Source organism: Amphiura filiformis, chromosome 2 (assembly GCF_039555335.1).
Source record: "Amphiura filiformis chromosome 2, Afil_fr2py, whole genome shotgun sequence".
NCBI lineage: Eukaryota > Metazoa > Echinodermata > Ophiuroidea > Amphilepidida > Amphiuridae > Amphiura > Amphiura filiformis.
The window spans coordinates 85,509,796-85,537,623 of NC_092629.1; the positions used below are offsets into that span (position 1 = coordinate 85,509,796).

General features: G+C 36.6%; 1 protein-coding gene and 1 long non-coding RNA gene across 2 annotated transcripts; both read right to left on the reverse strand.

The window, feature by feature from the left end:
- Positions 1 to 2,238: 2,238 nt before the first annotated feature.
- Positions 2,239 to 5,321, reverse strand: LOC140146737 (uncharacterized). The gene is made up of 3 exons (XR_011858293.1): positions 5,208 to 5,321; positions 3,138 to 3,305; positions 2,239 to 2,416 (listed from the first exon to the last, which is right to left on the reverse strand). It is a non-coding gene; the product is annotated as an uncharacterized lncRNA (long non-coding RNA).
- Positions 5,322 to 8,472: 3,151 nt separating this feature from the next.
- LOC140144240 (sodium- and chloride-dependent taurine transporter-like) lies at positions 8,473 to 27,484 on the reverse strand. Its single transcript, XM_072166059.1, has 9 exons — positions 27,343 to 27,484; positions 26,176 to 26,307; positions 25,077 to 25,346; positions 23,777 to 24,080; positions 11,493 to 11,631; positions 11,171 to 11,305; positions 10,314 to 10,417; positions 9,579 to 9,703; positions 8,473 to 8,651 (listed from the first exon to the last, which is right to left on the reverse strand). Exons 1-9 carry the CDS (start codon positions 27,482 to 27,484, stop codon positions 8,473 to 8,475), a joined length of 1,530 nt encoding a protein of 509 aa, XP_072022160.1.
- Between the last annotated feature and the right edge of the window lie 344 nt (positions 27,485 to 27,828).

Here is a 27,828-nt window from a genome sequence, read left to right on the forward strand (position 1 = left end):
ATCCAGAAGCGGGGTTATGGTTTGTTAAACTTTGCTCCTTCAACAAAATTATAGCTTTTTACGTTTTTACATGTGTCTCTTTTTCCACATTGCTGGCAATATATATCAAACAGTCATAATTGGCGGTCATTTCAAATCATCCCCAAGTCAACGAGGTTTAAGAAAGTTCTCTCATTGTTAATTGTTGGTTATGCATACCTGTACAAAATACAATGCCTGGTAACCCACCACTTGAACAGGATTTAGCAAAAGCAAACAAAGACCAGAGCTATTAAAAGTTCTATAGCCGGCCATCTAAGGTAGAAGCTTATTATCCACTTCAACAATAGGATTATTGATTAGTTTTTGACTATCAAAATAAGACGGATGTCGGGCCAGCTTAAGTTATCGATGAATACGACCTTCGTACACATTTTACACCGTAACACAGAATACAATTTAGGGAATTTACGGCTCGTTTGTGCTGCCGGGTCACATATATTCTACTCGAATTCGGCAATTAATCCTTTCTTTTACGTAGCGACTAATCGTCGTATCCGAGCAAGCATCATCACTATATTGAAATTTGAATGGCGCAATTAAACAAGTTGGATTTGCAAATATAACATTGTGCACTAATGTATGACATCTGATTTGGGACATTAAAAAACCCTAATAAATGAATGAATAAATAACACAACTAGTATAGGTAGGGACGTCTTGTGATTTCAAATAATCAAAAGCTCTTTTTGACAAAGGTAACATTTGTTTTCCTGATTTTGAATACAGTGGTCTCAGTTATTCTCAGTTCGATTTCCCAAACATGTCAAATCAAAACACAAACGACAGAACATCGAACTTTTTCGTTTGGTTTTAAACTCGCACCCCTAGATGATACCAGAAGGGAGTTAAGGAAGCCATTTACATCACAGCTGCCAATATGGACATCAACAAAGACTTGGTCCACCACCCCGTCTATATGTACAAGAAGCCTAATCGGAAATATTCCAATCACGTGATCCGATATTCTACTTCTTGTGCTAATTTAGTTAAAATTTACACTGGAAATTTGCTCATATAATGGCAATTTTGATTGACACGGTCGTATGCTCTTGTTAGCTCCAATATTCAATTGTTAATTTGAAGCACATGGATCGTTGGAATACTTTGCAGCAGCGACTGCTGCTTACAAGGGCATTATGCGATCAATATTACCTAGCGGTCGTTTTGTGCTGTGCCATATTTACGCTCAAGGAGCAAATAGATTACGTAAACGCATTGTTCCTTTGTGCCGATTTGATTTGCCGACAAGCTATTAATCGAGAGGTACATTTTGTTCATGACAAAAGGGTTCCGCCATTAATCAGTAACTGACCTGACAGCGTATTAACGCTTTACCAGGAAGGCTACTGTCAATAAGTGATCAAACGAAAGTCACGTGAAAGCGCCTACTTGAGCGAGAGGTACTTTTTGTTCTCATAAAGCCCACGGGTGTGATTGAGTAACCGAAAGCACATAAGGCATACTTAAGCCGTCGATGTACAGTAATTTACGGCCAACCTTATTTCAGGCGCACCATTTAACTAAATTGAATAGAGTTACTGATCGATTACCCATAACAAAGTGGCGTGGCTGCCAGGTATAGGTCCAGCGTCTATCTGACTGTGTGACTATCAATCTATCTATCAACAAAACTGGACGTTAAACGTACCCTCTCATGAATATTGATTGGCAACTTTATCCAAGATGACAGCGCTCGAATCATGCTAAACAGACACAATAGAATAATAAACCATGCAGTTCACCTCTACAATTTCTCTGCGTGCTCCTTTTTTATTTTGCAACTTTCACAAATGTACTAAATTTCATATTTCTTTGTCAATTTGGTAGCATGTAGTATCAAATTGGACCTAACAAGTAATTAACCCCGTGTGTAAACTTACCTGTTCTGCAAATTCGGTATGTACACCATGGGGGATAGGCACACGCACTAAGGCAATTGGTACCGGTTTCAACCATCATGAGCGATGGGGGGCGCAATGAAGGCAGGTAAGGAAACCAGGTAAGGAACCAAATCTAAATCTGTAACTTTTGACCCTACCGCGAACATGAGTTAACCCCAACAGCTCATGGCGGATCTGCAGGCGAATTAAATATGCAATGATTTTTATTCTCTTGTAAATATTATTTTACATAATGTGCTTCAAGCATAGGGTATGTTATGCAATTTTACCATTTCCTTAAAAATGTAATGCCCTATACCACAATCTTAAAGAAACATATAGGTGAGATGTACAAAGAACTGGCTGGTGTAAAAATGTTCTATGATAACAACTGAGGCATAAACTGATTTCTAGAACTCCATCAACATGTCCTGATTTACTTCATCCTTGACATCAGTATCTGGCATGTTACGTGTCGTTAATGTGATCCATCTCTGTGTATAAGTAAATGTAAATAATGTTAGCGTAATTTAAGGAAACGTTGATAAAGAAACACTGGATTTCACAATCATCTTTCAATTTGTAACTTCCGGTTTTCGATGAGCAGTTTTGGGACACTTTGAGCTCTGACGTATCGGGCAAATTGCTTTAATTATTATTCATTCGTTTATTATTGTAATAATGTTATCATTATAAATATTTTAAATAATCAATTAATGAAATAACCATGTTTTTTTATTCTAGTAAAACATTTTATATAATATTTTGTACCAATTTGTACCAAAGGTCAGAGAGTAAAGTGTCCCAAAACTGCAAAAACGGTCCCACAATGCATTGTTAATTTTAATGCCGATTTGGCTTATACCATCTCCAATTGTGCTTATGACAAAAGGATGACTTCACAGCTTATAGACCAATCAAAATGCTAGCCTAAAGTCGATTTCACCCGTTGGCCAACAAACTATATTGAAGAGCGTGTGTCCTTTTGCAATGAGAGCCACACCAAACGCCCCAAACTACGACCATTTTTAGAAACAAAATTTAGTGTCACTCATCCAAGGCCTCTCCGTTAGACTTACCTGTGGAGTACTAGTATTCAAGAGGACAACCACCAGGAGTACCAGGAAAGTAATAGCAGATCTGTAAACTACTTTTGGGAAAAAGCTAGGGTCATGAATGGCAAGTCTGAAAAAACAAGATCCATTGATGACTTACCTCTTTCAGGCTTCCTTTAGCAGATATGAAAGAAATTACAAGAAATGTTGGTATTGCCAACATTGATGATAGTGATATAAACCAGCCAACACCATAGGCCCACCATGGATAAATGTAGTCTTGGTATGTCAGACGCTCATATTGTATGAAATTAATGATGAAAATAGCCTACAAGAAAATAATAGTAATGATCATAATGGTAAAAAAAACAATCCACACTTCGCACACAAAAGTAACATGATCATAAACAGCAAAACCTTACCTAATTGGTTGTGTACTTACAATAATACATTGCCGAAAAGAATGGAATATGAATATGAATATGAATAGAATATAATAGATAGAATAGAATAGAGTAGAATAGAATAGAATAGAAGAATAGAATAGAATAGAAGAATAGAATAGAATAGAATAGAATAGAAGAATAGAATAGAATAGAACAAAATAAAATAAAATAGTTTAGAATAGAATAGAATAGAATAGAATAGAATAGAATAGAATTAGAATATAATATAATAAAATTAGAATAGAATAGAATAGAATAAAATAGAATAGAATAGAATAGAATTAGAATATAATATAATAAAATTAGAATAGAATAGAATAGAATATAATATAATAGAATTAGAATAGAATAGAATTAGAATAGAATAGAATAGAAGAATATAATATAATAGAAGAATAGAATAGAATAGAATGCTAGTATAAACCTTGCCCTCTGTTGACATACTAAAATAGAATAGAATAGAACAGAATAGAATAGAATAGAATAGAATGAGAATATAATAGAATAGAAGAATATAATATAATAGAAGAATAGAATAGAATAGAATGCTAGTATAAACCTTTAATATTTAATACCCTCTGTTGACATACTAAAACCATACAAAAGCTTGATCACTACTCGCCTGAAGCGCTTCACGTGTTAGAAAGGTTTATAGTATAAAACTGACCATATAGGCTATTATGTAATTACACACTAAAATAGATATATTACATGGAAACATAGCGACCACAATCATCACCTCCACCACACCACCATCATCTTCAACAACACCATAATCGACACTTCTACCACCCATAAATAAGCAAATGAATACATGAATACAAAAGCCACCCAAGTCCATGGAAAGTGATTTTGAGAGAAAATCCTGTGTATCATTTTAATTCCTTCAGTTAGATTTACCTGGTCAATATGGTAAGTTGTACGTGCAAAATCATATACAAAGACAACAATGTTAGAATGAGATTACCACTAGTAAGATAATACAAAATAAAGCACATAGGTATGTATACTGTTGATAAGCATTCTGCCATGTAATATAAACAACACACTTTCCTTTATTAAACCCATTTCTTTTTCAAAAGTCACTCTCTAGCAATGGATGTGTTACACGTGAACTTTTATACATACTGGATTTCAATCAATGTGTTACAATACTCAAATCATGGAATTGGGTGATTCTTTCATACATGCTGTTTTTCACATGCTCAATAGACCCAGAGGATGAATTTGAGTTGTTCTTTCATACATATGACAGGCCTATGCATAGCAACAAATTCCCATGCTTAACTCAATTTAGCAAAAATATGGACTTGGGTGGCTTTTGTATTCATATATTCAAATACAAAGAAGGTTTAGCACTTACAGGCCATGGGGTTGCCCGCAATTTGCCCAGGCACACACCCGTATCATGGTATACTCTGATCAGCTCGCACTTGACGGAACTCATAACATCTTAGGTTGATATAGAATGGCATACACACAGCTGGGCGCGGCACTACACTACGCAAACTGCGCTTGCGAATTGCGTGACTGATGCACGGTTTTTAATTATCGCGGGCGTAAGTTGGGATTCTATTGACTAGTAACAAAAACCGAATATTTGTCGCCTATTACGAGCTTATTATGGTATGGGCAGATAATAGGCTGCTTGCATCTGAGTCAATAATAATAGAATCTGTGAAAGTTTGAAGGAGATCTGAAAGCTCAATTTTGATATTATACAATATAATTGTATCATGTAATGAACCAATCAGAGGCACTGTAAGGAAATCATTAATATTTACCGCTATTGATATCGGGGTAACGACGAACCAACACATCAGCAAATATGTTTCCATCACAGTCCATATTAACTTAAAATATTTGGAATTAATAGTCAACATAGATTTCCAATGACCAATAAAACGGGTTCCTCCTGAAATAAAGTACATACATTCACACATTAATCGCAAATATGAATATGAACAGTGGCGTAGATTTCTTTTTGACATTGTGGGGAAGGGGTTTGAAAGCAATTCTTGAAGTATAGTGAATCCAGCAGCTTTAGGCTATATAATAAGTTTATAGTACAATTGTGCGCGAAGCCCGCGAAATTTTTTTTGGAAACTAAACTGATGAAATATGGTGCCAAAGTTGAATAAATGTGCGAAAATGTGTACTTTTGGGGCCCAAATGGGGGAAATATGGGGTTAATTTGGTCAAAACCCATATTCAGGCGTTAACATGGGGGGGGGGGGGATTGTATGGACCATCCCCCTTTTTTTTAATGATGCCCCCACCCCTCCGGGATCTACACCGGGTATGGGTTCGTATACAGGGTGTAACAATAAGATTTGTACAATTGCATTTTGACTTCTCAGGAAAAAACTAAAAGAGTTACGGCAAAAATGTAATATGCAATAGAATTAGTGATATCTGGGCTAAAAGAACACGCTTAGTTGGTTTCTTTACTAGCTTGGGTTCAAAAGTTATGTCCGATTAATTAAATCGTCCAGAAAACGTGTTGGGCCACTTTTGCCATGTTAGCGTATATCAAGTTTGAACCGCGTTGATTGTGTTTATCGTGCATTGAACATCAAAGAACTGACACAGTGTTTCTTCATATAATTAACATGAACTTAATAATAATATGATATTTCTTTAAAATCTATAAATGAAGTCATGAAATCTCTTTCGAATTATCTTATAAATAAAGTAATTTCTCATATCCCTGAGATATCATTGGTAAAACTGAGAACAGTTTTTGCACCCATAAGTACAAAACAATAAAAATTTGAAATTAAGTTCAGCTGGGCTGGGCGACCACTTTTGCCAGCATTTCTGTCAACAAATTTTACATACTAAACTTCTCATAGTTATATGTAATTGTATGCCTTGAAGGAAGATGTGAGTTTGGAAAATGAGCTATAAACAATGGTTTTTGCTTGACTCCATGTGCTACCGAATGTCACAACCATAAAAATACGCTCTTCCAACGTGAATTGCGGTTGAAGGTGGTGAGCTGCAGCCACGATTTCTAGTAAATGAGGTTGTTATGTTAGTGCTTAGTTGTGACTTTCAAAACTCAAGGAGATATTCTATATATTATGTAATCATTTCTACCACTTCGAATACCCCATTGTTTAAATTGACCTATCATAAGAGCACCGTCCAACTGGTCCATGGTTTAACTCTATTCAGTCACTTTTGTAACACTTAGACGAAAGTTAAGTGGCCCAAGCAGTTTTAAGACTTGGTTACATAATTGGCTATATCTTCACTTGTACACCTACGATTTTATTGAAACAAAGCTTATCTGGTGGCTAAAGAAATTATCTTGATAGACATATTAATATCAAACCAAAAAAGAGGCGGCATACTTGTGTCATTCTATTTTCAAAATTGTACACATTTTATTGTTACACCCTGTAGTGTGTTTTGTATATAAAAACATAGCAGTTTTTGCAAAATATTTGAGAGACAAACCTTGTTTTGTCACACACCATCTTTTCAAATGGAAGTCGAGTTTGTTATTGGTGTTGGTATTTCGGTGAGGAGTAATGGGATGCGTGTTGTATATGGGCGTGTGGGGGTGAATATGGTTGGGTGGAGTGGGTGTGTGGTTGCATGTGGGTTTGATGGTGAGTGGGTGGGGATGGAGGGGTTAATTACCGTAGAAGTATGTTATGGCAATTGTCTCAAAGAAAGCTATCCAAAGCAGCGCCATTCCACTCGCACAGTAGTAGTCAAATAGTTGCACCAGGTATATACCTCCCTGAATTCAAATAAGGTCAATAAAACGTGTTACATAAAATAGAAAAATAGATTGCATTGTGTTAAATTTAATATTCAAATTTGAATATTATCTTCCTATTTGTTCAAGGCTTTGCTAGACGGTAATATTGAAAGGGTACTAAAAAATGTGACCCAAAATCGACAGTCCTCTACATTTTGACTGTCAAAATGTACTTGTGCTTGCCACCCCACCACCTTGTCCTTAAATATTAAATAATGATACATTTTCATTGAGTGAGTACAGAATAATGGTAACATGAGCAAGTAGAATAAAATAGAATAGCATCTGATGTATAAGTAATATTATTAACGGTAATACAAAGTAATGAAGAAGGAGGCGACCTATATGCTTCACCCTGGCAGGGCGTAAGACAATGCGAGACACAAATTAATATATGCGAGGATTGGAAATGAACGATGCAAGCCAGAGAAATTATTATTTAAAGTACCGACTGTGAACTCAGGTAGTACAGTGGTAAGACTCTGGACCGATAATCCAGCGACCGGGGTTCAATCCCCCCTGAGTCCTCATTTTTCCTCTCTCAATATTTTCATATGTCAGTTTGCTCGAGTAATAGAAAGTAACAGGCCCAATATTGATCCTTGTGGAACACCTCAAATAATTTATCTGCGTTTGAATTCACAGGAATTACATATGTCAACAAACAAAGTGAACTCTTTTTGACACGTGATCTTGATCAAAGCGTATCAGACCAAAGGTTTTGAGATTATTTACGTTAGTGGTCGTGAGGATTCCAATCAGACAACGGACCAAACGTTTTGAGATTACTAATGTAAACCCCGCTTGCTCTAACTATGAAGGTTATTGGGATTTGATAATTCCGAATGTTGATAAACACCAAGCCACACTGCTACATAGGCCTACTACTGTCAACAACTAACAAATTGTCATAATATTTTAGACTAAAATAGTTAAAATTTTATACAATTTCTTATCATTGTTGTGACTTCTTGAGTACCCCTTTGGAACTTGTGGTTAGTGAAATCAATGATATAAACCATTAGCAAACCCATCCCGTCATAACACTCACCTTTAGAGCGAACCTCGAGCAATTTGGGTATAAATGGTTTTAAAAGTTTTTAGATTACTCACGTAAGTGGTCATGGGGATTCCAACCAAGCATGATAAACAGCAATACATAGCAACGAAGATTTCACGTCGATATCCTTTCCGAAAGATATTCGGCCAAGTATCCGTGATTGCTGTGATGAAACCTTCACATTGACAGAACTAGAAGCAAAGACGATATTGTGTCATGTAATTAAACTAAAAAGGCACTGAAAGATAGCATTAGTGTCGAATGCGAGAATTGTTAATACCTGCGAATCTATTCCTAAGAGAAGAATCATGATGAAGAATAAGACAGCCCACAGTTGAGGTAGAGGCATCTGTGCCACAGCTTCAGGATAAGCGATAAAAGCCAAACCAGGTCCTGTATTAAAAAGTAAAATGATTGGAATGTAATGTTGTGAACTAATTTATTTTATTTTTTACATCTTTACATTCTTCGAATGGGGCAGGTTTTTCATTCGCAACAACAACTACAACAAAAACGTGTGTTTTTATTGTTGTTCCCAAACGACTTGAGCTAATCGTAGATCCATCCTCTGCGCTAACTATGTGACCCCATAGCGGCATTATGTGGGGGAATTTTTGTACTTATTTTGGCTTCACTGGATATCCCATGGCTATACATGTACATTGATAGCAACTATAACGTGTAATGGTTTCTGGTTGTATAGTTTAGAATTCTTTCTAATTTCAAAGGTTGATCGTGTAGGCATATACGTGACTCATCAAATGAGTGCCATCCTGTGATTAAAAGGTTCTTATCCCTCTCTTCATCTCAATTGCTTAATCGCAACTCGATTCTAGTCTTTTAAAAAACATTGTGATTAAGCAACTGCCTTTGACAGCTTAAGCTCCCAAAGATGACCGTTTACAAGTTTGTTAACCCAGATGGAGAATCCGTTACATAAGATGACCTTGGTAAGTCCAGCTTTTCAAAAAGTGACCTTCTCCTGAGGCAATTTAAAGTCAAATGTTTACAGTTGGTAACAAGTGTCATGCTGCAGGTGCTCGCATTTTAGTTTAAGTATCGTTAATACACGAGTTATTATCTCCTTTTCAGCTGAAACGTGACCGACTTGTTTCAGGAATCAGTAGCGTAAAGCTGAATTTATATTACATCGCTGAGCAACGAGCGATTGGTTTCAAGCCAGTGAGGTAGCTCGCTTATTATTGCGTTGGTAAAATCGCGCTACCTTATTGGTCAAATACCAATCGCTCGTCGCTCATTGATGGAGTATAAATTCATCTTAATATCTTAGTGACAAATATCTGCAGGCCTGAGACTTACCACCTTTAGCCACCTCTCCAACGCCGACATTTTGTTGTCCCGCCATGAATCCAAGCACAGCAAAGATGACGAAACCTGAGTAGACACTTGTACCAGAATTTATGCATGCAAAGAGAAGCCCGTCCCTGATGGATTAATATAAATTATGGATATATCAGCAGTAGTATCGGACAATAGTACGTCTTATCTTACGTAAACCTTTTATATTTAAGACAAAGTCCCTTCAATACAATCTATTATAGTGCTTCAGAGCATATATAAAAGCAAATATAACTCTTTATCTCGTTCTTTTGGGAAAGGGATGTACACATTATTATGGATCAGATTTAGTCAGAGAAAATATTGAATATACCTCTGTAATAAACTATAGATGAAATCTTTAATAGAGGTAGTCATTGTGACGTCAACGCTGCCATCTTGTGGGTACGGAGTGACTTGTTGCTAAGATCACCGCGTTGACACTTGACTGAAAAGGTGCGTCACGCGCTGCGACTTCCGCGTTATCGGGGGCGTAATGTATAACGCATGACATGCAGAACGGCAGTACCCACAAGATGGCGGATCCCACGGAAAAGGCTGACGGGCTCTATTCTTAACACTGCATACTTTTATTATGGATCTTTATGAAGTTTATATTCTAAACCCCAATCAGATGTCACAAAAAGGTTATTGTCCGATTCTGTAATCTAATAAAATACACAATGTTTTGTGTTTGAACTTTTGCAGTAAACAAACCTGAGAAAGTTGTGATTTTTCTTGTTATAGCTGCTAAGACACATCATGGTTCCAATCCCAATAGAATAGGAATAGAAGATCTGCGTTGCTGCATCCAACCATACCTATGACAATGACACAGAAGGGAGAGATTCTACGCCTTTGGTTTTGGTGCCTTAGATTCATTGACTTACCGGTGGCAGTTCAAAAATAGGTAAATGGACAATGACAGTACTTCGTCCTTCGAATAATAATAATTTATCAAAATGATCACATTAAACAACCGTGAAGGATATCGGTATAACTGTGTAATATTGCTAACAAAACATTATATAATTTTTCAATTCTTGACCTGGACAATACCAACAGCTATCACACTAACATATAATTATACATATGTATTTTTGTTAATTTTACCGACGATTTTTATTTCTTTATCAACTTTTTCTGCTTTTTTGTGGTAATTTTTATTCTATAAACTGTATATTTGCGTGCAAATTGATGGCGCTATTTACATATATTTTTAAAATTAATTTAGCCAAATAATGTAAGTTATTCCTTACATTTCATGATAAAAAGTTTTTACAAATTTCCTTGCAATTTGTTACTCTGATAGTCTGAGGTTTTTATGTCATATACAAGTGTCTGCCCATTGTAAAGATGAAAACGCGATTTAAGATTAACAGCGCCATCAGTGTTTACCTTTACTTAAAAATAACGTGGTTTTACATACTATCAAACAACCGTGCTTTTTATGTACGCCATATTTGGAAAAAGCTAATGATATAATACCTAGTTTCAAACTATGTTGTGATCAAAGAAAATCTTGGTTTTGATGTTTGTTTGTTTGTTTTTTGTTTCTTTTTGTTTCTCCTTACTTGATCATCCAATATCCGACTGATATCAGGCCTAAGGTAGAATCTGATTCCGTCCACAGCATTTTCAAGCGTTACTGCCCGTATTAGAATACATGTCATGATTACGTATGGAAACACTGCCGTAAAACACACAATCTGAAAAAGTGATGATTATTAATATTAAACAGCTGTAACCCAGGTGTAACAAAACACACCAGTTCCTGTCTGCTATAAATAGACCCAATATGCCTGGCACGGGCCAGAGATAATTGATAAAAATTGCGCGTGCCGTAGATTTAGATTTTGTTAGCATTTAAAAATAAATTTAAAAAAAGGTCAATACCTTTCCTGAGGTTTTAACACCTTTACAGATGATAAAGAACACAATGATCCAGGCGATAAAGAGACTTATCGTCAGTTGCCAATGGATGCTGCCCATGTCGTCTATACCAGATGATAGATGCACCTTTAAGAGCTTACGTCTAAATTGGGAATGAGAAAAGAAAAAATGCTGGAAATCTTTAAGAAATATAATAGCAGGTTTATTCTGAAATCGTACATTTACTGTTGATAGTGAGAGGTTATTATAAAAAGTCTAAAATACAATAGCTAGCTGCCACGTGTCATATGTATACAATATAGAATGCATAAATTGCCAAATGTAGATAGGGCAGCTATTGTAGATAGGGCCGTATTGTACTAACCGCTCAATATTGTGGTGAGAAATTCAATGCCTGCAGAGAATTACCAGGCCCGAGACACCCCGGAGCTCATTTGAGGACAGAACACATACCATATATGGATGTGATTCTTAATAAATGAATGAATTATCGTGCAAACACTCCTTAGAGCCAAGGCAGAACAGACAAAAGGACAGAACAATTTGGAGTCATTGACAAGAGTTATAGGAGTTATTGTTTTTTGCTGTTTTAGAGTGCATGTTCTCATCATTGATGGTTTGGGTGGACTGTCATGAAACATGTTGGATGTAAGCGTGATCCTAAAAATGCCATTCATGGTGACCCTAACTATTATTACAAGACCTCTTCTACAAGGAGGCTGGCTTTTCCTTTTAAAGGGAATTTTTATTCAAACATCAATTATCACTCAAATTCATAGCTAAACATATCACCCCAGATACCACTTGTTGTGTTTGGTCCAGGCCACTTATTAGGCATTGACTGGTGTCAACTCCACACCTCTAACCACATATTTCATATTCACAATAATCATATGTCATTATATTTATAAAATTTTATACACACATGCAATTAGCAATTAAATATGAATAATAAAACACGAACAATATACTGCCGAATTCGTAACAACTGTCTCTATCAATATTTCTTTCAAATAAAGTTGAATACTCGTAGTAAATAACCAATGTATTGCCTGGTTCATAAATTGGCTTACTGAGATATACAATTATAGTAGAGAAAGAATACAGACATGTTGGTGTTTGTTATTTTATTCTTATGCGGCCCATACACGATCAAAATATTGATCAATATTGGTCAATATTGATCAATATTGGTCAATATTGATCAATATTGATCAATATTGATCAACCCTAGATGCAGGAGTGGATACAAAATCTACCATTGTGAGTGTTCAATGGTAGATTTTGTATCCACTCTTGTATCTAGGGTCTTTGATATTGATTAATAAGATTGAACGTGTATGGGCGGCATAAGGGACTATTCTTGCTGATATTGAAGGAGCATACCGCCAAATAATCGCCCCATCAAAATACGTGTAAAAATGTCGGGTTTCTTTGCTCGTTTTGAGACCAGCAGCGTATTTAATTATTGAGGTTTGAAGACTGTTTTTGAGCTTTGGCATTAAATACCCTGAAATCATGGCAGTTATACTTTGTTTGGTAAAAGTGTAAAAGAGAAGTCTTTCTGTATCTTTCTTACAGGTGAAATTGAGTGACAAATCTGACAAAGTCATGTATTTTTATAATTTCACTACATTTAGACAACGGCCATATAAAACACACACATACATTTGCCTTTGTATTGTGTTTTGATCTGTTTTAATGTGTATATTTTGTAATATTCCATTTATATGTGCTCAGTGATTTTATTTTATTTATTATTTATATTATTTAATGAAGAAGGATCATTAGGAGTTATCATGGGGACTTAAGTTGAGATTGCCCGAGTACCGACTGTGAACTCAGGTAGTACAGTGGTTAAAGCTCTGGACCGGTAATCCAGCGACCGGGGTTCAATCCCCGCTGAGTCCCGATTTTTTCTCTCTCAATATTTTCATATGCCAGTTTGCTCGAGCCCCAATCACGTCATTTATATTATTTGGTAGAGAAGTTTTAAGACTTGACTCATATCAGTAAAAGCATGTTTTATTGTTATTTTATTTTGAAACCCTGTCCTTTTCTTGGTTTTATTGATCCCATATGTCGAGCCTCCCTTTCAGGTATATTTTGATTTTCAGGTGTAAGCACATTTGTCTCTGTATCAATTTCAGGAGGCGCCTAAAGAGTGAATCTAGGAGACATCCATCTGGTTTCTCTATTTTGTAGATTTTGTATGGAAGACTGTTAGAATAAAACTACTGAAAATACAAGTTTGGAGCTTGAGTGACATTGGAAATTAACCTCCGCTGAAAACCTCCAGAAAAGTACTTTATTGTTCAGACGCAGTATCCCTTACCAAACATGAATGCCTATTTGGCATTCTGTAGCTATTCGCCAAGCCCTCGAGTGCTAAGGATAGCGATACTAGGTGGTCACTAGCACTCAGCAGCTAATGAATGCCTATAGAGCTGGTTCACAGGCATTCCGAATGCCTCACAAGAATGCTACCAAATGCCTATTTACTCATTAAGCCCTCAATAAAGCTCAATACTATTAACTTAGGCATTCCTAAGCATTCATAACTTAGGCATTCCTAACTGGTTCTAGGATTAGACGGTTTGTTATAGGCACTCAGTGGCATTCGGATAAGTCATAGGCATTCCACTGAAAAAAATTCTAAGTATTAGGCATTCGCTTAAATTTTTTTAAAGCAATAGGCATTCCACTGAAAAATTTCTAAGTATTAGGCATTCGGTTTAAAAATGTCTAAGTAATAGGCATTCTGTTCAATTAGGCATTCTGCTAATAGCCTTGACTAGCATTCCTTAGTGGTTGACCCAAGGGTCAAACAGGTGCATGATTGGAATATGTTTCTAACTGCAGTTTTTGAACTGGTGTGAATGCAGAGATGATGGAATCTTTATCCTTTCATGTTTCCAGCTTTATTATAGGCCTTATCAGGGGCTATTTTAACGTGCCTCCTGGCACGTTCGTGCAGTAAGAATAGAAATCCGTGCAGTGAGAATAAAAAATCCGTGCTTAAAATAGTTCTATACTAGTTTCAGCCCGAAAAATGACTAAGAAATTAAAGAAGTTCCTCCACAAAGCAAGTCTGATCTAGTCGGGAAATCCTATATTGTATAGTTTGTGGCGATCAGTCAAACATTCAATTGGCAGGGGAAATCAAGAACAACGCCTCTGGTAACGCCCTCTCCTCCCAATTTTTTGGTCACCGTGATGCAAAGCCACTGGACGAGAAAATCCGCAACAGGCGTGGGGGCAGCTTCATATACCGGACAGAAATTGTCCAGAATTGCCCTGTGCATCTTCTTTTTTAGACCATTAAACACCTTAATTTGGGGTAAAATAGTGTAATGTTGCAAATTACCACAACATATCACCTTTGTTTGTGCTAAAATAGTGTAAAATGGAAATGTTTTGCGCGCTTCGTGCGCAATTGTCCCAATAAAACAGACCAAAAATTATGACCATCAGGAACATTTTCATCGCCACTCACCCCTGATATGCCACCGGGGACACCAATAAAAAAAAGCAAGTGCGCAGCCTATACGGCATGCAGACCTGGTAACGGGGGCAACGGGACTTTTTATAATCAAAATTTACAATACTTATGGCCAAATTAATGTGAAAACGGCTAAAAGCGCGGCTTTTCTCCACATGCTCAAGGAAACCTTTAAAAACCATATAATAACCCTTAAACTTTTATGAGTCATTTTACGGCGATACCCATTTTAACACTTTGTCCACGAGGCACCATAATTTGAATGAGAGCACACAATGTGAAATAAGGACACCAGATCTTAAACTGGCTTTAACTTTTTTTTTTTTTTTTGCGTTCTTTCAATTCCTGTTTTCGGTTCAAACTAACTTTTTAATATTACTTAAGTCCTTCGTACCTCACCAATTCCCTGTAATGTGTCCAACTTATACTGGATATTTTGTAATTCACACCACTTCAATTTGCACACATTCCTTTCGCTATTAAGAAAAACCCGCCCATATATTTCTTTTATAGAGAATGAACATTTTTAATGTAATGGTAAATAGGAAAATAACAACAAATAAAAGCAATGTTTCCTCTACTTATACAAGACCAGGGACAATAAAACATTGGGTGCTCCATTTTACTTCAGTGCCAATGAGGTTAAGAAAATGGCAGTTGTTCCAAATAGTATAATAGTATAGTGTGCTGACATTCAAAGTTTAGATGTCTCGTGGACAAGCATTAAAATTGGCTATCGCTGTAAAATGTGTCATAAAAACAGAACGGCAAGTGCTAATTTTAAATCCTAAAAGTTCAATCTGGTTATAAAATAAAGATGAATTCTTTGCACTATTGCACTTTTGGACTCACCCTGTATATTGCTTGTAGAAAATAAACACCATGTTTATGGACTGAACATCTAGTGTTTTAAGTTGAGCACTATAGAAGAGTGTGTTTAATCTTTTGTAATGAATTTGTATGCAACTTTTTCATGCAATTTGCCGACAACTTATGCACCTTTGCATCACTTAAGTTGCAGAAATTTTATCACATTCACATTGTGAGACTTTACGCTACTGTGCGACAGGTTAAAAGATGGTAGGGACACGTGTGCATTTCATTCAATATTTAATAAAGGGGTTCTGTGTACTTTTATGGAGTTTTCAATAATGACAAATCAATTAAATGGAATGATATTTTAAATGAAACCTTTTACCTTTCTAAGTAAATCAAAGGGAGTTTTATATTATTATTATATTTTACAGATATTAATTTGTGCAATTGTAGGCACCTGTGCGCATTTTATTCATAATTTGCAGAGATTGTATTCGTTTTTGCATATCAATACCATCAATACCATAAACGTAATAACATTTATGATCCTAGTGTGTACTTTAAAAATTAAAATTTTTTAACTTTAAAAAGGTAATTAAAAATGAAATGAATTAGTAAAATACATTAGTGAACCAGACATGAATCAATTTTCAACTTTAAGTGCATATCATTAGATTGATAAACTTTACTTCGGGGATTGTTAATGTCAAAAATGTCATTTTTTTAAAATATAACTTGTCATAAAATTTGTATTATATCGCAAATTTCAAAAATTCAAAATCATTTGATATCAGTTAAGGCTATTCCTCGTATTCAGAATGCAATTTGGTATGTCTGAGTGATGTGCTCTTAGCTCTCAGCCCTTAACGTCCAAAATGAGTCAGTAAAATGCGTGATTGTAACGCGTGATTTGTAAAAGTTTACAGAAATCAAGGGGAGACAGCCCCCTCTGCAGCAACCCCTTCCCCTAAAGCTTGTCTCCGCTAGCTGATCTTTTAGATTTTACGTTTGCTAACGTGCAGCGACTTTTTTCTTCTAAAATAGCCCCTGGGCCTTATTTACCCACTTTTTACATTTGGGATGTTACATGACAATGCATATTATGTGGACAACATCATACATGTATGTGATCCATGTAGTTACCTTTGTGTGCAATAATATGCCACAATATGGATGGTGTATAGGTAAGCTTAAATATGACTAGATGTAATGTAGGCAGTTCTTGAAATATGGAAGGAGAGGCTAGTTAGTATGTATATTGGGGCATTATTATTGTTAATAATAATAGTGTACATTTATACCACGCAAAAATCCACTAAAAAGCACTCATATGGCGCAAGAAGAGCTCAAGCAAAGAGCATGAAACCTCAAACAATGACACCAAACAACAGTGACATATTACCGCTACATCATTATGTAGCTATAATTATTTTGACATTGAAATCAGGCTGTATTTGCAGATGAACTTCAACCTGATTTCAACCTCTGCATTGAATGTTGGTTGAAATCAGGTTGAAATTTCAACCTTGTATCAACATTGAAATTTCAACATGATATCAACTAACCTTTAGGTTGAAGGGTTGAAATCAGGTTAGGTTGAAACTTCGACGATGTTTCAACATTAATACAACGTCGAAATCCTAACCTGTGCACACTGGGATATGTTACTCAATTTATCAGTTATGAATTTGATGCAATTTTGTGGCTCTTGCTGATGCACATGGCTCCGGGACATGGCTATATACTTGCTGATATATTCAAGTTCAATTTGTGCATATTCTTAATCCTTATTCTCCTAGAATTCCTACAGCAACCCTATAAGATAGGGGTTCAAGTGCTATTTTTGGAAAATATGGGAAATCATATGGAAAAGTATATATCATGAGCCTCATTTGATCGGAAAAAACATTAGGGAAATTCTCGAATGTAAGTTCATACGTGCTGGTAATTAACAATTGTCTTTTTTACTTTGACTTCGTTTATTATGAAGGGAATAGTTTGGACCTCCACATTGTTTCCAGGAGTCATTTGGAGAATGACATCAAAGAATAAAAAAGATCAGCTAACAACCATAACAGTGATAAGCTTTCTGGTGTTTGCATATGGTTTGTGTTTAATTGAGACAATTTTATATAAATGGTATCCTTTGAGGGTTTTTTTTTGGGTTTTTTTTGCAGCAAGTTCTAATATTCGTTCAAGGGCCATTACAACTGTGTGATTAGAGAGCTAAAGTAATTACCTTTATGTGATGGGAATTCATTGAAGCATAGTTTACATTTGAATTGGAAGGTCCAAGCCTTGAATTTACTCACATTTTTACCATAGACAAAAGACGCAGTGATTTATCCATCGGATGTGATTTAGCCACCAGATGTTTACATCTTTGCGTTCACTCAATTGATGTCAACACTGAATTCTAAGCTGATTGGACAATTATATCGTTCAACCAGAAGATAGAACTTGGAGTCCCATTTTGCTCGACAAAGACAGAGGACAGATGCTGTACTGAATTAAAATGCCTCTGCGTCTGTCACAATGGATAAAAAATGGAGTATATTCTGGGCTTACCATGTGCGATTTTATGCAGCGCATTATATTCCTATTCCTCACTCTCATAGCCAACATAGCTATATAATTATATAATGATTCGAGTGCTTCACCTGTAGGTGGTTGGAATACCTATAAGCGGTTGAAATACCTATAGGCGGTTGGGATGCCTATAGGCGGTTGGAATGCTTCCTAGGCGATTGGAAATTTCTTTGGCGGTTGGAGTGCTTCATAGGCGGTTGGAATGCCACTAAGTGGTTCGAGGGCCTAGCTCATTTACATATTTCGCCTCTGAGGAGGGCTTATGAACCACTTATGAACCACTTACGAACCACTAATAGCGGTTGAGGGCTAATTAAGTGGTTCGAGTGCTAACCTGTAGGCGGTTGGAATGCTTCTGAGGTGGTTGGTATGCTTCCTAGTGGTTGGAATGCTCCCTAGTGGTTGGAATGCTTCCTAGGCGGTTGGAATGCTTCCCAAGCGGTTCGAATGCTTCCTAGGTGGTTTAAATGCTAGGCGGTTTGAATGCCTCCTTGGTGGTTCAAATGCCTCCTTAGTGGTTCGAGTGCTTAGCTCATTTACATATGTCGCCTCTGAGGAGGGCTTATGAACCACTTATGAACCACTTATGAACCACTATAAGCGGTTGAGGGGTAACAAACAGGCGGTTGAGTGCTAACAACCGCCTATTAACTCAATGTTATAGTATTGGAGGCATTCACCATTTAGGCATTCATTACTGGTTCTTTACCATTCAATGTAATGCCTAGTGAGTGCTAGGGAATGCTAGTTTTTTAGGTAAGGGATGGTTCAAAACAAGCAAAGAAACCAAAGCAACTGAAGTAACCAAGACAAGCAAAGAAACCAAAGCAACTGAAGTAACAAGCAAAGAAGAAACCAAAGCAACTGAAGTAACCAAGACAAGCAAAGAAACCAAAGCAACTGAAGTAACAAACAAAGAAGAAACCAAAGAAACTGAAGTAACCAAGACAAACCAAACTGAAACCAAAGCAACCAAGAAAAGTGAAGACTCCGAAAACAGAACAAACATCTAGTAAGAATCGTGTATCTCTGACAGTCCAATTCCTCTGAAACCTTTGCAAAGTTGGCGAACATACAGCAATTAGTCTGAGTATGCCGACTCAACCGAAGAAGAAGAAGAAATACCATTGATCCCAAATAAGATGTTACGATTGAATTATGCCAATAATATACCATTGATTTCAGTAAGATGCTACGATTGAATTATGCCAATAATATACCATTGATTTTAGTAAGATGTTACGATTGAATTATGCCAACCAAATACCACTGATTTCAGTAAGATATTATATCAACAAAATACCAGGGGGATGACACTCTATTCACGTGGTTTCTTTTCCAACGCTAAAAGATTACGAATTTTGGTGGTTTGTAAATGAAAAGTGTCCGCACTATCGATTGATTACGTAACTGTTATGAATAATTTATTAGTTTTTCAATGCAATCGCCTCGACCCATTAATACATATTATCTGTATTTATCAAAGTACTTGGAATAGCAATCTGGTGAGTTCACTGAACTACGCCCAAATACTGATGGAGTTTTAATGGCGCTAATCCTCTCCATACACAGATGAACAAATACAATAGGAGAAGGTCAACACATATGACCTCCTATATGACATGTTATATGAGATGTACAACAACCTGAATATCATAAAGATCAGTGTTCGTTTGTGCATATGAACTGCATATTTACAATACTAAATATTACTCGTTATATATTATGTCAAAAATTGGTATTATGACAACACGGTATATACATTGTATATAAAACGACTAATAGATCCTACTATCATGGCGTCAGGTCATTGGTTCATCATATCCCGTATGTTTCTTAAAATTCATTCATATTTGAGACAAATTTCTGTGCCCATTTTATAGGCGTACAGGTGGATCCGGTTTTTTTGTCATTTTCATTTCTTTTTGATGAAAGAATTAAGGTTTTCCACTGCACGGAGGCCACTATGTGATACTAATTTAATGCTATTTGTAAATGAATGCGGATTCCCGGTTGTTGTTTTTCCACAGTGTGACAACTGTCCACCCATCCAGACAACATCATCACATAATAAAACGTCTGTATTTTTACGATGAGTAAATATTAAACTGAACTTTGCCTTGGAACATTGTGTAAGACGGTGTAAGATTTTGTGGGCGCCCTCAACATTATTATCCTCTTTGTATCCGTAAATGACATGGCATAGACTGTGTGAATTCTATGAAGACTAGGGGCCTACTTATACATGGGGTCATATCCATGGACACAAGTATCGATAATTGACAACACGATACGCGACTCACGGTATTTAGGGAGGCTAACCACTAACAATTAATAATGCCGGGTAGGGCCTACTCCTGGGCGACTCGTGTGGGCAAGGACGCTTAGGACGGTGCACACCGTCAACATCCCTATATCTTCGTGTTAAAAATTGCCGTGATAGTACGATGAATCCTCACGTTTTTCAGCAACTACGCATGGTGATTTTATTCGAGATAGGCCGTGCAACTCAGGCTAAGCATACAATTTGAGATTTTGAGCGCCTGCCACACTGTTTCTATTCTATGTTTTACGATTTTCGCATGATCAATATATGGCTGGCCGTAACCGCCACAACGTGGAGCTGCTACGCGTAGCTTACTTTTCGCTTCGCGGAGCTACATTGACCAATCATGTTAGATCTTTTCATTACGCGGAGCCAGTGGATGCATCCTCGTTCCAGAGAGAGAAAACTCTTGCCAAATTAATGTTTACTATGGGGATTTTAAATGAATCGATTGTAAATAAACCACGACCAGTTGTACAGGATCAATACCATTGTTTGATTAGTGTATAGTCAATGTTACCTTGCATGCATGTGTCATGTGTGTGGCGTGTTTGTTTGTTTGTTTGTCTACTGTGTCAGGCCAGGATCACTGACACCCACGGTACTGATACTCTCATACTATCACGGTGATCATATTGTTGAATGTTGTTGACTTAAAAATAATCATGATGCAGTCATGTCTACAGTAGAACTCACCACGACCTTTGAAGGACTTAAACCCTATTAAAAGCTATTAAACCAAGATAACACTCAATGAAAACGGCTCAACTATGTTACATCAGATCTTCTCTGGTTAAATACACACTGCACTTGTGTCTGTTTTACCTGTGCAATGAGCAATGAGCTGGTATTATAGTTTCAGTTGGGTGAACGATTATAAAGCGAACGCAAGGTAACAATACTGTGGGCTTTTGTTTACGAAATGAGACAATAGTCTGCTTATTGTTAACCAGCGTTCTTGAAAATGAGAAGCTTAATGACTTAACACGGTTTAGAAATAATTTCTTCATATTTTTTGGTACAAAAGTACCAATATTTCCAAACACCTAAATTAGCTACAAATTTAGGACATGTTACAAAACTATATTTTCTAGAATTTCAGAGAATACTTTAAATATTGGCCGGTTATTTTTTACACAGTAGTGACGTCAACTAGGCAATGGCCTATACTTCTAACATACACTATTTATAGAGGTCACGCGTCAATGGTGAGCGCACTGAGTATTGTGTATAGGAAAACGGACAGTAACTATTATGTATTGCCTACTACTAGTATATAAAGTAAATCCGAACTGGTTTGCAGTTTGCTGAAGGTCGAATTCCGCAGGGACACCGCGCAAGTTATACAAATTAGCTCCCGGCGATACTGCAGATCGCAGAACTGTGTGCATAGTTTACCACCACTCTGCCTAGCTATATAGTTATGTACAATACTGTATGAGTTTCTTATGAGTGCATGTCCATCTTAATAATAAGTCAGTTCGTACTTTTCATAAACTACTTTTTGAATCATAACTTTCGTGACCGAGGATATCTTGCAACTACGTGACGCTCGTCTAGCAAATTCTTAATGAATAAATTCGCTTCACGTAATGAGTAAGTCGTACTTAATTAGTCAGTTTTACCTCCGAGTAATGAAAAACTCTAACATGATCATGATTGGTCAATTTGGCTCCACGGAGCAAAAAGTCAGCTACGCGTAGCAGCTCCACGTTGTGGCGGTTGCGGCCTACCATATCAGTATCCCATATGATATTTCTATTGCAAGAAAATTTTATTTGTTGTCAGGTTTTATCTTAAATACACTAACTGGAAATTAAATACACTAATTAGTGAGGACCGGTATTTTGCTGTGGATATGTTTAACTGCAATTTGCGGGTAAAAAATTTGAAATCCTGAGTAAAAATTTTGATCATATTCAACTCTTTGAGAAAAAATTTATATAAAAGAATGCATGTAAAATCCAGCTGCAATACAATGCACATTATTGACACACTATCACTCTCTTTATCTACGGCAATAATAGAATATCGATTTCAATCGAATTGAATACGATGCTCAGTTTTGAGTTTGTAGTTGACTACTAAGCGACCTAAGCGATCGATTGCTAGCCAATCAGATAGAACTCATTTTCTTGCGTTCGGTGAAATAAGAGTCGCCCGTCGCTCACCAACGGAGTATTAAATTTATATTTATCGAATAGGATGTCGACACTGTGCGGTGACCAAATGAGTCTCAAATTTCACCGGGGAGGGGCACTCAAGTATGATAATGTAGGCCTATACGCATGTGTGGCCAACTTTTTTAAACACCCCCCTAAAACGAGTTGTACCCTACCAGCAAATTTAGGATCAATAGGCCTAAGCTAACTTAATACACTAAAGGAAGTTTTGGATGAGAAAACGGACATTTTGATGAGAAACGGCCAAAATGGTGAGAATTTTAATTTTCTCATTCTTTTGGATGAGAAACTTCCTGGTGTGTGTGTCAATCATTATTGTCTTATTAAAATCCGGGACTTTGGTTGACCTGTGCTAGACTCCAGCACATGTTAATGACGCAAAGACAGTTGTGGTAACACCATGGTCGCAGACCTGCAAAAAAGCTCAAAAACAGATAGTAATGAAACCAGTTTTTATTTTCCTTGCTCTAGCGAGTTCACAGAGAAGGTGTTTCTAGTACAATGCAGCGTCGGACTCTAGCTGAGAGCGTAGCCTGAGTCCAAACGGACTCCAAGAAGGGCTCTCCATACACAAATGAACAAACACAAAGGAAAGTAGTCTCCTCCGTGACCAGCTTGATTTCGATGGAGCGAAACCAAATTGGCTGCAGAGGAGACGGGTAATTTTGCCATGCAAATGAGGTGAGTGCCCTCTCAAGAATAACTACTCTCTGAAAATACTAAGATGTTACAATTGACTAAATGATGTCATATTGCTAAGATGTCTATTTTGTTGTTATGCCAACAAAATACCACAGAAAACCCATTAACTTTGTACGGAGAGTGGTTTTGCCACTATATACTTTTACTTAATATATAATGAAATATTTACTCCCAAAATTCATCTACTGCCGGTGTGAAATCACTTAGATTTTTAAGTGTTCCATTTAAGCAAACTTGTTTTAGTCCCTCCATATCTGATTGATTGGTTCCACAAAGTTGCAGATTGGTAGCATTAGTATTCCCGTAGACCCATTCTGGTTCCAAGCACATATCGGTGTTGTAGTCATTGTTGCAATGGGACCATGGAAGTTGTTTTGCAAAGGACAGACCGATGTAGTAGACATCCCAGGCTAGTATCACGTTATAGTAGCAGTTTAGCCACCATATAACTATGATACTTGCTATACCAATCCCTACAAGAGTAATAATAATAATTATAATAATAATAAAAATGGCGTAGGCCAGATACTGTGTATAAGGCCAGTATAAAATCCATAGTTTTGCGTTTCGACCAAGTTTTTTTGTTTTTGTTGTTGTTTTGTTTTGTTATTTGGTTGCGATAGAACTATTAACGAAATGTTATAGTATTGGAGGCATTCACCATTTAGGCATTCATTACTGGTTCTTTACCATTCAATGTAATGCCTAGTGAGTGCTAGGGAATGCTAGTTTTTTAGGTAAGGGATGGTTCAAAACAAGCAAAGAAACCAAAGCAACTGAAGTAACCAAGACAAGCAAAGAAACCAAAGCAACTGAAGTAACAAGCAAAGAAGAAACCAAAGCAACTGAAGTAACCAAGACAAGCAAAGAAACCAAAGCAACTGAAGTAACAAACAAAGAAGAAACCAAAGAAACTGAAGTAACCAAGACAAACCAAACTGAAACCAAAGCAACCAAGAAAAGTGAAGACTCCGAAAACAGAACAAACATCTAGTAAGAATCGTGTATCTCTGACAGTCCAATTCCTCTGAAACCTTTGCAAAGTTGGCGAACATACAGCAATTAGTCTGAGTATGCCGACTCAACCGAAGAAGAAGAAGAAATACCATTGATCCCAAATAAGATGTTACGATTGAATTATGCCAATAATATACCATTGATTTCAGTAAGATGCTACGATTGAATTATGCCAATAATATACCATTGATTTTAGTAAGATGTTACGATTGAATTATGCCAACCAAATACCACTGATTTCAGTAAGATATTATATCAACAAAATACTAAGATGTTACAATTGACTAAATGATGTCATATTGCTAAGATGTCTATTTTGTTGTTATGCCAACAAAATACCACAGAAAACCCATTAACTTTGTACGGAGAGTGGTTTTGCCACTATATACTTTTACTTAATATATAATGAAATATTTACTCCCAAAATTCATCTACTGCCGGTGTGAAATCACTTAGATTTTTAAGTGTTCCATTTAAGCAAACTTGTTTTAGTCCCTCCATATCTGATTGATTGGTTCCACAAAGTTGCAGATTGGTAGCATTAGTATTCCCGTAGACCCATTCTGGTTCCAAGCACATATCGGTGTTGTAGTCATTGTTGCAATGGGACCATGGAAGTTGTTTTGCAAAGGACAGACCGATGTAGTAGACATCCCAGGCTAGTATCACGTTATAGTAGCAGTTTAGCCACCATATAACTATGATACTTGCTATACCAATCCCTACAAGAGTAATAATAATAATTATAATAATAATAAAAATGGCGTAGGCCAGATACTGTGTATAAGGCCAGTATAAAATCCATAGTTTTGCGTTTCGACCAAGTTTTTTTGTTTTTTGTTGTTGTTTTGTTTTGTTATTTGGTTGCGATAGAACTATTAACGATCGCCGAAAGAGTCAGTCTTTCTTGAGTTATCCAGGGTTGTCAAACCCTAATGAATCAATCAAACTAAATCCAAACCTGAGCGTTTTTTGTCAACATTTGACATCAAATATGAATTTGTCAAGCGTTTGCGTATAAATATGGATAAGTTTATATAGAAAGAATGAACAGTTTACCAACCCAAAGTGTTAAAATCCTGACCGGCACAGAACCCAACTTGAATTTAGCAGTTATGAGGCCCAAATATTACCACAATTACAGGGATTACCAACTTTCAACCATTCAAAAATCAGTGCCATGAAAATCAGCAGCATACATTTCCATTACATAATTATTAGTTAGACATTCATCATATCATTAACGACAAAGAAAATAACCCCATAATATTGGCCCGCGAATAAGACCTTGAGGCACACCTTCGTTAATGTTGAATAGTTTTGAAATAATATTATTGATCACATCATACTGACTTCTGACTTCTGGTTGTCAGGTAAGATTAATTTTGAACCATTTCAATTAGGTGCCTTTAATACCGTTATGTTTTAACTTGGCATATAAAATATTGTGATTTATTGTATCGACGGATTTTCTTACATCTTTAAAATAGAGATGCCATATAATTTAAAGACACATTTTTTGATACTGTGTATAATTCCTTAATATCTCACCTCTCCATCCTGGTAAGATATTCCAACAAGTGATACCACCTTGTGACATGAATTGTCCCAGTCCTAACTCTAACAGTAACACAGGAATCCCGCCAACAACAAGACATATAAAATATGGGATCAGAAATGCTCCTGTGCAAGAGTTAAAGGCGTTTATGTCACTGTTATAGTTTAATTAAAAATTATTAATAGGAAAATACAATTTTTGTTTTTAATTCTATGCATAATATGGTTTAAAATGATTATAATTATGGCCCCATCAGTTACAGAGATATATAAAAGTAGCAATTAGCAGTATTATTAACTCCTTAAAATGCAAGAAACTAAACTAATTTCGTTTATAGGACGCCAAAGCTGGGGGCACTGTGGCGCAGCGGTTCGGGCTCTACCTTGCTATTGGAGGGTTGCGTGTTCTAGCCCCAGCGCGGCGGTGTCATCGTGTTATCCACTTGGGCAAGGCGCTTTACCTCACTTGCCTCTCTCTACCCAAGGGTGAAACGGGGAGCTGTTACGAATACTGTCGATTGAGCGCCGCCAAATGAGGTATAAGCACGTCTTTGACATTGTATGGCTCATTCTAACGACAGCGGAATAATTGTAAAGGGCTTTGAACCATGTGAAAGGCGCTGTATAAATGTCAACATTTTATGTAGCATTTTTGGGTTGCTGCACCCAGTACACACATATGTACACGTAACACATTATGTTCATGCGGGTCGTTAAAAAAAGAACCACTAACCGCGAAATGTGGATATCTAACTAGTTTGCCCCGCAGGACTACAAAGAAGCACTAACCGCGAAATATTGATATCCAACAAGCTTAAACTATAAATTAAAGAGGGCAGGGCTTGAAGAATGAGGGAAATTATGGGGTAAAAAGTAAAAGAAAAAAGTAGAGTTAGGGTTAGAGATTTAGGGTTAGGGTCAGGGTTAGGGTTTAGGATTAGGGTTTAGGGTTTAGGGTTAGGGTTTAGGGTTAGGGTTTAAGGTTAGGTCTAGGGTTTAGGGGCTAGGGTTAGGGTTAGGGTTTAGGGTTAGGGTTATTAATTAATTTAAAATACGTACAACGTAACACATTGTATGGACACGTGTACATATGTGTGTATCGGGTGCGCTGCCTTATTAATCGATCGATTGATTGATCGACCGATCGATTGATTGACTTACCTCCACCATTTTTGTAGCATAGATACGGGAATCTCCAAACGTTGCCTAAACCCACCGAAAAACCGATGAGAGAAAACATGAAATCCAAGCGACCAACCCAATGGTCCCTTTCTTTCAGCCCACCTCTATTTTCAACAGACATGATGTGATAACTGATAATAGATTCTAGTATCTGTGATGTGAAGATCGATGATGCGTTTATATATATATATATATATATAGTAAATCTCTCAGGAAGTGTATTGCAATTGCAATAATTTGTTATAATCTAATAGCAGGAATGCTCCATTTTCGTTGAAGGGAATGACAACTGGCGACGTTCTCTCATATCATCTGGATAATCTTGACTCAGGATATAAATGGAAAATTGCGACGAGCCACCAAAAATATTCCGCGGTTACGGTGACCGTGACGTAAGTAACTCCACCTGTGTTACGAGTCAACATTTCAGCGCCAGGGTATTAGACCCGACGATGTGTTTTGAAT

Excerpts from the sequence above, each read along its gene's own strand:
- LOC140144240 (XM_072166059.1), bottom strand. The coding sequence starts at position 27,484 with ATGTCTGTTGAAAATAGAGGTGGGCTGAAAGAAAGGGACCATTGGGTT. Across the intron at positions 11,306-11,492 it reads GTGTTAAAACCTCAGGAAAG|ATTGTGTGTTTTACGGCAGT; the intron begins GTATTGACCTTT and ends TCACTTTTTCAG. Across the intron at positions 9,704-10,313 it reads AAAAATCACAACTTTCTCAG|GGACGGGCTTCTCTTTGCAT; the intron begins GTTTGTTTACTG and ends TTAATCCATCAG.